At 31.6% G+C, this 13,284-nt stretch overlaps 1 protein-coding gene across 1 annotated transcript in view; it reads right to left on the bottom strand.

The window, feature by feature from the left end:
* Nucleotides 1-12,765: 12,765 nt before the first annotated feature.
* LOC143227495 (neuroglian-like) overlaps nt 12,766-13,284 on the bottom strand; it is a 63,280-nt gene continuing 62,761 nt past the window's right edge. The window contains exon 11 of the mRNA XM_076458936.1: nt 12,766-12,843. Within this exon, the coding sequence (XP_076315051.1) occupies nt 12,766-12,843 (78 nt within the window). The remainder of the gene's footprint in view (nt 12,844-13,284) is intronic.

The following is a 13,284-nucleotide window of genomic DNA, read 5'->3' as shown; positions in this document are numbered from 1 at the left end:
TGATTCAGTTTTGAAGTTCAAGTCTATGAAGAAGTAAAAACTAGACGTCTCTCAAACTTTATATTGTTTTGATAAAAAGGAAGTTCAACATCACGTTATTAGCGTGTTACCTAACGACTGAACTTTTCTTGAAAGTTTTATGATACTTTGAGAAGAATACAATGTGAGTTAGGCTAGAATAGATAGATTATTAATGTTCATTATCTGTAAATAAGTCCGTAACTTGTTTAAGTTAAGACAGCTCAAGTGATACGTGTTAGTCCCGAATTCATATAGGATGAATTATCAGTGTATTAAAAAGGAGAATGAAATATGTTACTTACCTTTAAGAGAATATTTAGAGAATTTATGCTTTTTATCTTCACAGATCTTTCAGTTGCTTAAAAAGTTAACCCCATTTTAACTTGAATATTAATTTTTTGTTTCTTTATTTTTTACCGAAATTGTTTTGGCAAATATCATATTTGTGCACTAAAAAGTCACATTAAAAACAGAATAATATTACTGTTATAGAAGTTGTGAAACACTCGATAACGGCATCAGGTGCTCAAAGAAAGGCTTTCACTCAACTTTAGCAGTTGTTTGTAAACATCATAAAGTGTTGAAAAATCTTTTCTCGTCCAATCCCACTGTGTACAGTGACAAAGTCCATAATATGGAGTACAAAATGGTCCACAATTTCAATCAATTTAATATAAATATTTTATAATTTTGTTAAAGTAAAATAACCCCTTTCAAAAAGAAATTTTGTTTGAGAAAAACTTCTTTAGAATTATAACATGTAAATTATGAATGAACTTGCAAATTTTTATCGTAAAGTTAACATTTTTATCAGGTTCATTCGTATTTTTATTGAAGAAAGAGTAATTGCTTTTGCAAATATTTTGTAACGCAACACGTGTTCATGCTGTATTTTTTTTTGCAAGATTCAACAATATCATCGGGTATGCACAAACAGAAGTGCACTACTTTTAATGATAAATAACAGATATCAGTGTAATGCAAGAAATGTATATGTTACAGAATAGTGAAAAGCACTTCTCCATATAATAGCTAACAGAATCAAATGTATTCTTGACGAAAATTATTCAAAATAGAGTAAGATAATACACATATCTTCACTGACAGTTGACAGATAAAACATACTAATCTTTGGTCAATAATGTAACCACATGAGGTAGTTTTTGTTGTTGTTTTTTTAAGCTAAGCAAAAACATATGTAATTATGTGGCACTAAATCAACCAATAACGAATTACTTCGATAATTGTTTATGCTAGTAATACATTATGAGACAATACTAAGCTAACAGTTTTACATAACTTTTATGATAAAAATATAATAATGAAACACTAAAAATAATAAAAGTAGATATATGAAATATTTCACCTACACTATTAATGAAAGTAATATTAAAGAAAAACAACAACATATTCTATTTACAAACACATAACGCTAGTTTTTAATTTAAAATACTGTTGTAGACAGTAAAACATGTTAAAAAGAATATAACACTGAATAGTTACACTGGCTGCTCAGGCACTGCATGATGATGTTTGTATGTTAAATATAGGCTTAACATACTTCTTGCAAATCTGTATTATCTTAGTGCTTGACACAATATTACAGGCCCTTGGCCATATACACCGAGAGCCTCAGTATGAGACTTCGAGGTTGCCATGAAACATCGATGATCAAAAAATTACTTCAAAACTGGATAACACGTTCTCATCTCTGCTAGAAATTGTTGGCACTTTAATGCTAGAACATGGCTTCTTTATGACTGTAACTTAAAGAAGAACCATTTGATAATATGTTATGACTTCATCGTATTCCTGTAATTACAATGAACATTAATAATTTTTGTATATCATGTAACAACTTTGGCTAAGGTATAAAAAATAAAACTTTTTTGTTTGTGGAAGGAATGTTCTACCTTAATTATAGTGAATCTAATCACGTTTGTGAATGTCTGACATAAATTTTATATGAATTTATAGGAACGTTCTTTATAAACTGTTTTCATATGAAAAGATATATATATTTTTATTGTAATCCAACCTTTTGTCTTGAGTTCACAGAACCTACTTGTACTATCACCATATTAAAAATGTCCACTATGGCATTTATAGTACTTGTTGTCCCAACAATGGTGTGATATGACATCACCTAATTTTACACATTTTCTGACAGATTATTATTATTTATATGTAAATACAACAGAAAATCCCATTTGTTCTACGACTTGTAATAAAACACTGATTGGATGGCTTAAGAAACTGATCAACCAATATACTAAGATCCTTTTCTTTCACGACAGTAAATAATCTAAATCCTTGTGTAAAGCAACAGCATCCTCTTTACAGTCAGCAAAACCCAAGATTTTGATACCATCGGAATATTTAAGTAATGTATTGACAATTCCTTTGTCTTTCTCATTAATATAAATCAAAAACAAGAAAGGTCATAAGACTGAAACCTCGAGGTACACCACTTGCAACATTAATCGAATTTGACTGAACTCATTTATTACAACTCTTTGCTTTTTTCACCAAGCCGTTATTCTATGCAATTAATTTATTTATCTCTCACACCAAAAAAGATAAGTTTTTACAAGCATTTTATGTTGTACTTTGTCAATTGTTTTTAAATTCAGATACGCCAAATCTACACTCTTATCCTTATCTATATATGTACTACCATTTTCAAACATGTAAAAATATTTGTAAGGTATATTGTCCCTTAGTGAAAACATGTTGACTACTCAGTAATATTCTAAACTTTGTTAAATGACTTTGCAAAGCATCTTTTAGCAGACTTTCCAAAACATACCCAAAAACTGATGAAAGTCTAGCAGGCCTAAACTTACTGGAACAACTTCTATTACCTCCCTTGAAGATAGCAGTAACATTAGCTAATTTATAATTTGATGGCACTTGTTTACTATTCAAAGATTTACAAGAAAAATTGTGGCAAGTGCTCATATATCAAATCGTTAACCTTCTTAACCCCCTCCATGGGAAAAAAAACACCTGGCCCAGGAGCATTATGATTCTTTAAATTTTCCAGTTTTATTTTAACAATCTGAAAATTTATGCGATTTTCGTGTTTACGTTTGTCTTCGTCTACCAACTGTTGAAACTGATGCATACTGCCTAAGTATTCATTCAACCTAGCCCTTTTATGATACTCATAGATATAATTTAATACCAATGATGTCCGGTGTATCGTATTTATTAATTAACATCGTTCATGAGATTGTGATATTTTACCTATATTTCAGGAATTTTGTGAGAACTTCCCATGCCAGGAATCGAATACTTGCATGATGGGTAAAGGATAGGTATCCTAACCACTAGACCACATGTGATGTGTGTCTTCTGAGGAGTATTTGGAATTTGAAAACGCTGTAAACAATTTCAAAAGTAACTTTTTTTTGTATTTTCATTTACAGCAACCAGATGGCAATAGAAAGAGAAACACTCTGATATATACATATGTTATATTATATTTTGTGACTAATATCTATAATTGTAAAAGCTTCTAGTTTTATTTACGTTGATTGTTATATAAATTTTTTTTGTAAAAACGATTGGAACGTGCAACAGCGTATGATATTTTATATCTAGTTTTACTGATGTTGCATATTGTTGTAGGCATAGTTTAATGGTTTCGTCGTTCCTTATTATTCAATAGAATGTATCAATACGATTATTACAACGTAACCATAGACGCAATCCTATAACGTTTTGTGGTCTGCTGATTTCACACACTATTTCACGATCTTACAAAAATGATAAAGGTGTATCAAAATTATTGACTGTTAAATGTTTTGTTCATAGAGTACCGTATTGTTTGTAATGATTCGAGTCTGCTCTATCATGGTACTTCATGTGAGCATGTAGAGTGTTTTTAACGAATCTAAAATTATATTACGTTTCAAATAATTTTACGTGATAAGACAGGATATAATGAAAATGAAACGGTGCAGAAATTGGTGCAATTAGGAACTATGGGTCTCGAAATAAAAATTTATTTCTGTATTGTAATATATCGCCATCTATTAATTAAAAGCGACAATACAATAAAACAGACTAGGGACGTTTTATAGCATTTCTGTGCTCCAAACATTCTCCAGAATAACGAAATCTTGAAAAAAGGTAAAATGTGTTACGTATTATAATTTATCTCGGATTAGTCTCTAATTTATTATGTTACGTATTACTATTTCAAATAGCCTGAAAGTGAGTTAACCCTCTTAAATTTAGAGGTTAATTAGATGTTTATGTCTATTGAAATTCTGATATTTGCCAATAAGATGGATACACACAGTTTTCTTTCTTAGTACAACTATGCTTTAAGATAGAAACAATAATAACGGTTATTACAAATAATAATTTACAAACTCACAGACGATAGTGAGTTTTCTATCTGTTGTGGAAAAGATAATTAATTTCAAGTTGATATCGGTATAGTTTCACTAAAGGGGCAGCTAGCCAGCTCTTCACTGATCACACGTGGGTTTTTCTTTTGTTTTGTTTTTAAACTACTGATTTTATCTTATGTATTTCTAGAAATACTGACGTCTCATGTTAATTCGCTAAAGTTAAGCAGTTTGTATTGTTCGAAATTTATAAACTATCCCGATGAAATATCTGTAGTTTCCCGATTAATAAGGGTTAATCACAGTTATAGCTTTCGAAGTGTATAATATACCAACCTTAGTAAACCAACAATAGATACTGTCTCTCCACGTCGCGTTGATCACTTTGATAAGACTGTGAGGAGAGTTTCTAAAAATTTCACCTGAAGCAACACTGATGGTATTTACATATACATATTCAGTGTTCATTCTTACACTTGAAAATTTTCCACGACTTTCATAAAGAAGCGTAAATTTCTCAATACAGATTTAACAAAATAAGTTACTTGCATTTTTAAAAATAAATTTAACTTAAACAAATATCGATCTTAAAATGAATTTATAATAATAAATCTTTTACTTATGTTACAATTTTATGAAACTTTTCAGTGAGCTGCTGATTTTATGTTTCCAATACAAAATAAAACAAAACAATATTTTAGTTGGTTGGTTTGTGTTTTATGGCACAAAATAGAGTTTAAAAACATAAATAGCATAAAACCAATGTTCACATATCATCTATTAATTCATTTATCTCTCACACAAAAAAAGATAAGTTTTTACAAGCCTTTTATGTGGTACTTTGTGAATGTTTTGTCATTTTTTTTAAAATTCAGATACGCCATATCTACACTCTTATTCTTATCCATATATGTACTACGATTTTCATAACATGTAAAAATAATTGTAAGGTATATTTTCCCTTTGTGAGAGCATATTGACTACCCATTAGTTTTCTAAACTTTGTTAAATGACTTTGCAAAGCATCTTTTAGCAGACTTTCCAAAACATACCCAAAAACAGATGAAAGACTAACATTAGCTAATTTATAATTTGATGGCACTTGTTTACTATTCAAAGGTTTACAAGAAAAATTGTGGCAAATACTCATTTATCAAAACGTTAATTTTCTTAACCCCTACATGGGGAAAAAACACCTGGCTCAGAAGCATTATGATTCTTTATATTTTCCAGCTTTATTTTAACAAGCTCAAAATTTATGCAATTGTCTTGTTCAACTTTGTCTTCGCCTACCAATTGCTGAAAATGAGGGATACTGCATAAGTATTGATTCAATCTCGCTTTTTTGTGATCATCAGATACAATCATTCGTACATCATCCCTTAAAGGTCCTAGCCCCATTATAAGATTTTGTTTACCCTTAATGTTTTCATTCACTAAATGAATGAATGTAGAGTTCACTGAAGGGGTAAATAGCAAGCTCTTCACTGATCACACGTGAGTTTTTTGTTTTTTAACCACTGATGTTATGTTTTTGCAAAAGTGCTAACGTTTGATGTTAATTCACTAAAATTGAGCAGTTTGCAATGCTCGAAATATATAAACTATCATGGTGAAATATCTGTAGTTTCCCGATTAATAAGGGTTAATCATAGTTGTAACTTTTGAAGTTTAGAGTATTCCAACCGAAGTAAACCAACAATATATACTGTCTCTCCATGTTGCGTTGATTACCTTTGATAAGCTTGATAAGAGAGTTTCTAGAAATTTCAGCTAAGGGAACAATGACGATATGTACATCTATATAAACAGAGTTGATTCTTACGCTTGAGATTTTTCTACAACTTTAATTACGAGGCGTAAATTTCTCAATATTGATTTAACAAAATAAGTTACTTGCATTTATAAAAATATATTTGACTTAAACAAACATCGATATTAAAATAAATATATAATAATAAATCTGTCACTAATGTTACAGATTTATAAACGTAAATAGTGAGCGGATGACTTTCTGTTTCCAGTACGAAAACAATTTAAATGTAACCTGTGTATTAATACAGAATTAATTCGCTCCATATGAACAGTCGATAAAATATTCAATTCTAGATCAGAGAAAACACAGTATTATTTGTAAGTTTGTAAAACTTTTGTTTATAAATAACGTACAAACAGAATTCTAAAAATATAAATACATTAAATTCGTCAAAGCAAATTATCCAATTAAGTCATACATTATTTTACTCCTAATTAAACTTAGTAAACAAATCCTTCAATACAGAATTTGTCAAGATAATATTTCAGTCTTTGGAAAGGTACCTCACCGTGTCTGCAAATTTGACAAGTAAACACAACACTTTCTTTTCAGTCCTTAAAACGAACGTTTACTGGTACTTATCCACCCTTTAGCTTTTAAGAGCCCACGCATTTAAACAATATGTGGCTGTTTTTGTAATATGTGGTTTAAATATTTGTATGTATTGCAAAACTGTATATTCTATGATCATGATAAGTATAGTCATTGGGAATGCTACTTTTAGTCGCCACTGAATCATTTATGTGAACTTCCAATATGATGAACTTCTGATGTTCAGGAGGCCTCTTCTTCATTCCTCTGGTAGTAATGGTGATGTGTGTGTGTGGGTATGGGGGAATTTTGGTTTCGAGGCTCTGTTTTGCACAATACAATTGCTGCTGATGGTGTTGCTTGCCATCACGGATGAGATCTGTACTATTACCTCACTACTTAGATCAACTGCATATTCATTGGATCTCAAAGTTTCTTCCACTATTGTGGTATGTGCCTTTATCCTACATCTCAGTGTTTATCTCAACTTTCAAAGCGGTCAGCCAGCTGTGTGGTTGAAGGCTTAGAGAAGGTTATAACTATCTACATACATTAATGACCACCCTGTAAACTACATGTAATGGCAGAGTAATAAATGGATTATACTGGTCAAGTGATACTTCTGTAGGGTTCACATTGCATCCTATAGATAAGTGTTGACGTGGATTAGGTTATGCAGAGTAATAAATGGATTATACTGGTCAAGTGATGTTTCTATAGGGTTCACATTGCATCCTATAGATACGTGTTGACGTGGATTAGGTTATGCTGACTTTTACTTTAAACATTTATTATCACCAACGCTTTCGTTATATTTCCTTAGAAGCTTTCTTCTAGTGACAGTTTCAGTACTAGTTATGGTGGTATTTGCAAAGTTTCGCCACTTAAGTGTCACATCTCACTAACACTTTTATAGTTTTCTTGTATCTTATAGTGCACCTTGTTCTGAAACAATATTAAAAAAATATTGATTAATTTTTGTGCTTTAGTAAGTGCATGGTTGAAAACGTGCTATTACAATGAAGTGTACCAAGTTTATAGTTGTTTTGATATTTAAAAAACTTCATATGCTTTTTTAAAGCTAAATATATGGTCCAAACACCTTAGAATAAATAATTTTTCGCTGAAAAATAAAATAAATTTGTAACAGTTGGCTAAAGCTAACGTAATAATAAAACACACATTTTATCTCAACATCCTTAATTTAAATTACTGTGTCTCTGTTCAATTATCACTGTTGAATATCTCAACATCCTCAATTTATATTACTGTATCCCTGTTCAATTGTCACTGTTGAATATCTCAACATCCTTAATTTATGTTACTGTGTCCCTGTTCAGTTACCACTGTTGAATATCTCAACATCCTTAATTTATATTACTGTGTCCCTGTTCAACTATCACTGTTCAATATCTCAACATCCTTAATTTATATTACTGTATCCCTGTTCAATTGTCACTGTTGAATATCTCAACATCCTTAATTTATGTTACTGTGTCCATGTTCAGTTACCACTGTTGAATATCTCCTCCTTAATTTATATTACTGTGTTCCTGTTCAATTATCACCGTTGAATATCTCAATATCCTTAATTTATATTACTGTGTCCCTGTTCAATTATCACTGTTGAATATCTCAATATCCTTAATTTATATTACTGTGTCCCTGTTCAGTTACCACTGTTGAATATCTCAACATCCTTAATTTATATTACTGTGTCCCTGTTCAACTGTCACTGTTCAATATCTCAACATCCTTAATTTATATTACTGTGTCCCTGTTCAATTATCATTGTTGAATATCTCCTCCTTAATTTATATTACTGTGTTCCTGTTCAATTATCACTGTTGAATATCTCAACATCCTTAATGTATATTACTGTGTTCCTGTTCAATTATCACCGTTGAATATCTCAATATCCTTAATTTATATTACTGTGTCCCTGTTCAATTATCACCGTTGAATGTCTCAATATCCTTAATTTATATTACTGTGTCCCTGTTCAAATATCACTGTTGATATCTCAGCATCCTTAATATATATTACTGTATCCCTGTTCAGGTAACACTGTTGAATATCTCAACATCCTCAATTTATATTACTGTGTACCTGTTGAATTAACACTGTTGAATATCTCAGCATCCCTAATTTATATTACTGTGTCCCTGTTCAGTTATCACTGATGAATATCTCAACATTCTTAATTTATATCACTGTGTCCCTGTTCAATTATCACTGTTGAATATCTCAACATCCTTAATGTATATTACTGTGTCCGTGTTCAATTATCACTGTTGAAAATCTCACATCCCTAATTTATATTACTGTGTCCCTGTTCAATTATCACTGTTGAAAATCTCACATCCCTAATTTATATTACTGTGTTCCTGTTCAATTATCACTGTTGAATATCTCAGCATCCTTAATTTGTATTACTTAGTCCCTGTTCTAATGGCATCTAATGGCTTTGGCATCAAATATTCCCACCAGTGTTGGGCACACATTTTGTGTATTTGTTTCACCATTGTTAGATACCTAAATAAATTCTTCTTATACCCAAACTTTGGGTGAAACCTTTTACTGACTAGCATTGTTGAAGATCTTGGAAACACTATTGGGCCTGGTTCTACATAATACATATATGTATAACCTGAATTCCAACAGTTTGGATATGGAAATCTCTAGTGTTGTATTTGGTTCTGTTGGAAGTATCTTCTTTCTGAGATGTCTTGATTTCTGTAGGTTGGTTCATTAATAAATAAATCTGTTTGGTATCAGGAAACCAAAAAGCTGATGAACCAATCGACACAGTTAGATTTGTAACATCTGCATTAAAAAATGAAAGCACACGTAATGCAAAATACGACTGGCTGATTGAAGAAAATAACCTTATATAGCAAAATTACATATTGTAAAATGCACAGGTAATGAAATTTAATTTGTTAGAAGGTCAGCCAGCTGTGTTGTTGTAGATTTATAGAAGGTTACAACTGTCTTCTTACAACCATGACTACCCTTTAAAGTACATGTAAAGGCAGAGTAATAAATGAATTACACTGGTCAAGTGATGTTTCTATAGGGTTCACTTTGCATCCAATAGAATAGATACATGTTGATATGGATTAGGTTATGCTAACTTTTACTTTTAACATTAATTATCAACCAACGCTTTCGTTATATTTTTAGAAACGTTTTTCTAGTGACAGGTTCAGTACTAGCTATGGTGTTATTTACAAAGTTTCGCCACTTAGGTGTCACATCTCACTAACGCATTTATAGTTAACATTTTCTTCTATCTTATAGTGCACCTTGTTCTGAAACAATATTAAGGAAATATTGATTAATTTTTGTGGTTTAGTAAGTGCATGGTCGACAACGTGCTATTACAATGAAGTAACACTATAAGTTACTTTTAGTAACCAAGTTTATCGTTGTTATGATATTTAAGCAACTATTTAGTAATTTCATGTACTGTTATTAACCTCCCTTACTCAAACATTTTGATTGGATCCAATAAAAAACATTTTTTGTCTCTCATAGAAAAGTCTACAAATAAAACTTTTTCTCTCACATGTAGTGTGAGAGTTTTCCATTAGTTTTGTTTTCATCGAAGTTCATTACTTGCTGAAGTTGAGACATCTCACGATTAAAATGAAGACAGTACACTGTATTTTTAAATAAAATTTTATAGGTGAGTAATTATGCTAACTTCATATTGCAAAATATAAAATCCAGATCATATTTTTTGTTTCTATTCACACATTGTCTTATAATTGTGTTCATTATTTAATCAAATCAATCGTGTTGTACAACATTCGGAAATAAGTTAATGTAATGTTCGTACATGCGTGTGGAGCCTCATACATGTAGTCACTTATGTTTTCATATATATTTAGTTCAAAATACACTTCTCACACACACTAATAACTTTCAACAGCCACCTCTGGCTCCTGTTCTAATTACTTTGTTACTGCCTTGAATTATTTTTCAAAGCTACTTGCTAGTAGCTTCTGTCTACTAAAGTGCTACAAATATTGGACCACTAAACTGGTGCAGATTTCTTCATGAAACAAGTAATGACATAACTCATCTAAATTGAGACTTTTGAGCCAAAATTTTCATCGGCCAGAATTACTATTCGATCTGTTACTGTAGTATATATATCAATACACAGTTAGATAAAACAATTCCCTGTTTGCATGTGGAAAAGTTGTATGTTCTTCAGGTATACCAAAAGACTCAGAGAGGACGATGAAGTCTTCTAAGCCATTCAGCTAGATCAGTTGTGTGTGTGATTTTCGTGAAACGTTTTGAAAAGCGAGGATCGGAAATTCTTTCAACTGCATTTTAAAACTCCTAGTTATCACCTTCAGTTGTACAAACTAAGCGTAACTGATATTTTCATTTAATGGCACAAGCCGTTCTAAACTGTATTAATCAAGCAGCTCTCCTCCAGTGTACTCTTATAGTGAAACTCTGCTGGACTCTCGGAGTTAGAGTCCCATAGTCCTTTTCAGTCCCTTTAATCTTTCATCCAACAAATTGTTCTAGCTCCAGATTATTGATTGGTAATCGTACAGTATAGTGCATACTCTGTGCATCTTAAAACGCTAATTGATAGCTCAGAAAACAATAGTTATTAACATATTTTCAGCTGGGTTTTCGAACTCCTAGTTATTGTATTTAGATGCACTAGACATTACAGTTAGCGATTCTGTCTTAATTGTGTCGTAATCAAAGTTGTAATTGCACAATGAAGTGCATACATTGTATAGTGAGCAACACTTGCAAATTTGGAGAGCAGCAATTGTTATTTCATTCTATCCGGTGATCTTACGGTCAGCGACATTTTTATCTCTTATAGTCGAGAAGTAATTACAAAATGTAAGTCCACACATTCTCTAATAGAACCAAATTTGATAGCTAGGAAAGAAAGAGTTACAAAACTCCTTCAGCCTTTTACTTCTTGACAAAACGACTGTCTTAACTATTGATAATCAGGCTTAATTCCAGTCATATCGATTGGAAGACCGTCGTGGGCTTTCACAGTTGACTCTTGTCTCTGTATTCGTCTCTTTGTTTTCTATCTCATGTTGAGAAGCTAAAAAACACTTTCAGTTCTTTTTTATTTTATATTTCTTTAGGGTTTAAGATGGATAAAACAGCAATTAAATCTTTATCTATCTTTCTTCATCATACAGTATCTGCATTCAAGAACAGAGAGCATGTGACCAGCATGCACGATTACACGTTCTACTCCACCCTGCAACAATAATAGTACTGATCCAAATCCATTATCAGTAGCATCAGTAGTCAGAAGGGATTTACAATCTTGTTATGTACATATCAGCGCTAGGATTTTTAATGAAGCTCGCTTCAGGATCTAGAACGTTCGGTCACATTCCTCACTCCACTTAAAATATGCTTTTTTGTTAGTGAGAGCCAATAAGGTTAAGACAAACGTGGAGAAGATGGAACTGTTAATAATATTATGCAAAAACAAAGAAACTGTAATCACTGGTTGAGTCCCGTCTTTATCACTGCTATTTTAGCAGAATCCTTGAATATTCCTTATGTACCCATAATATGATCAAGAAACTTCACTTCCACGAGATTAAACACATATTTTTTAGGTTCAAATCTATCTTTTTTTGTCATTAAAACACAATTTTTAGGATCTCAGCCACAAATTATAACATATCTAGTACGAATATGTCACCCATTCGAGCCTTTTCAATAATCTTTCGTAAACGACTGTGTTTGTTACACAAGAAGAAACACGAACAAGTCGGCTCTTGTGCTGAAAAGTAACGTTAGGTTTACTCTCTCCATACGGTTCAACTTACTAACGTACTGAACACACGGACATTTACGATGCGTTCGGGCAATAGAAAGGAAACAAAGCAAATTGCCGCATTCACCTTTCACAAACTAAAACAAAACATGGGTGTATCTTCCCTGGTTACATCAAGTATTCCAGAATATTCTGCACAACGATCGTTTAATCGGATATGCGACGTCTATAAATATGTAGTGTTAAATGACTGTAGGCTTATCTAATTGGCCATCTGGTACATCGACGTTTTCAAACACTAAGTCACATGGTTGTTTCATCTGAATTGGAAAAAAAAAAAAAACACTTTTGTATTTTCCTGAATAGTGAGGTACAGTTGACTGTGTTTGTTTCGTTTATAATTAATCACAAAGCTACACGGGAGATTATTTGCGTTGTGCCTACCAAGAGTACTATAGGCAAGTCTGATGGTTTATAACACTAAAAATCGGGTTTCGATACTCATATGACACAGCATGTATGGCACTATGTAGCTTTGTGCTTAAATACAAATTAAGAAGAGAAAGTAATATACACCTTTGTTAAATTTGTGATACGGTTTTCAATTATGTTATGTTCGAAATAAAAATTAACTAATGGATCTGTTTTGTCGATTGCTTAAAATTCACATATTAATCACAAAATATGCTGAAGGTCACGACCTCTGTCCTGAATGAGATTATACATTTCCAAAATCTTGAACTCTTTCGTGAACCAAATCA

The sequence above is a fragment of the Tachypleus tridentatus genome, chromosome 9, assembly GCF_004210375.1.
Source record: "Tachypleus tridentatus isolate NWPU-2018 chromosome 9, ASM421037v1, whole genome shotgun sequence".
In the NCBI taxonomy this organism is placed as follows: Eukaryota; Metazoa; Arthropoda; class Merostomata; order Xiphosura; family Limulidae; genus Tachypleus; species Tachypleus tridentatus.
The sequence above is the reverse complement of the archived record's forward strand: the minus strand, read 5'-3'. Positions and strand labels throughout refer to the sequence as shown.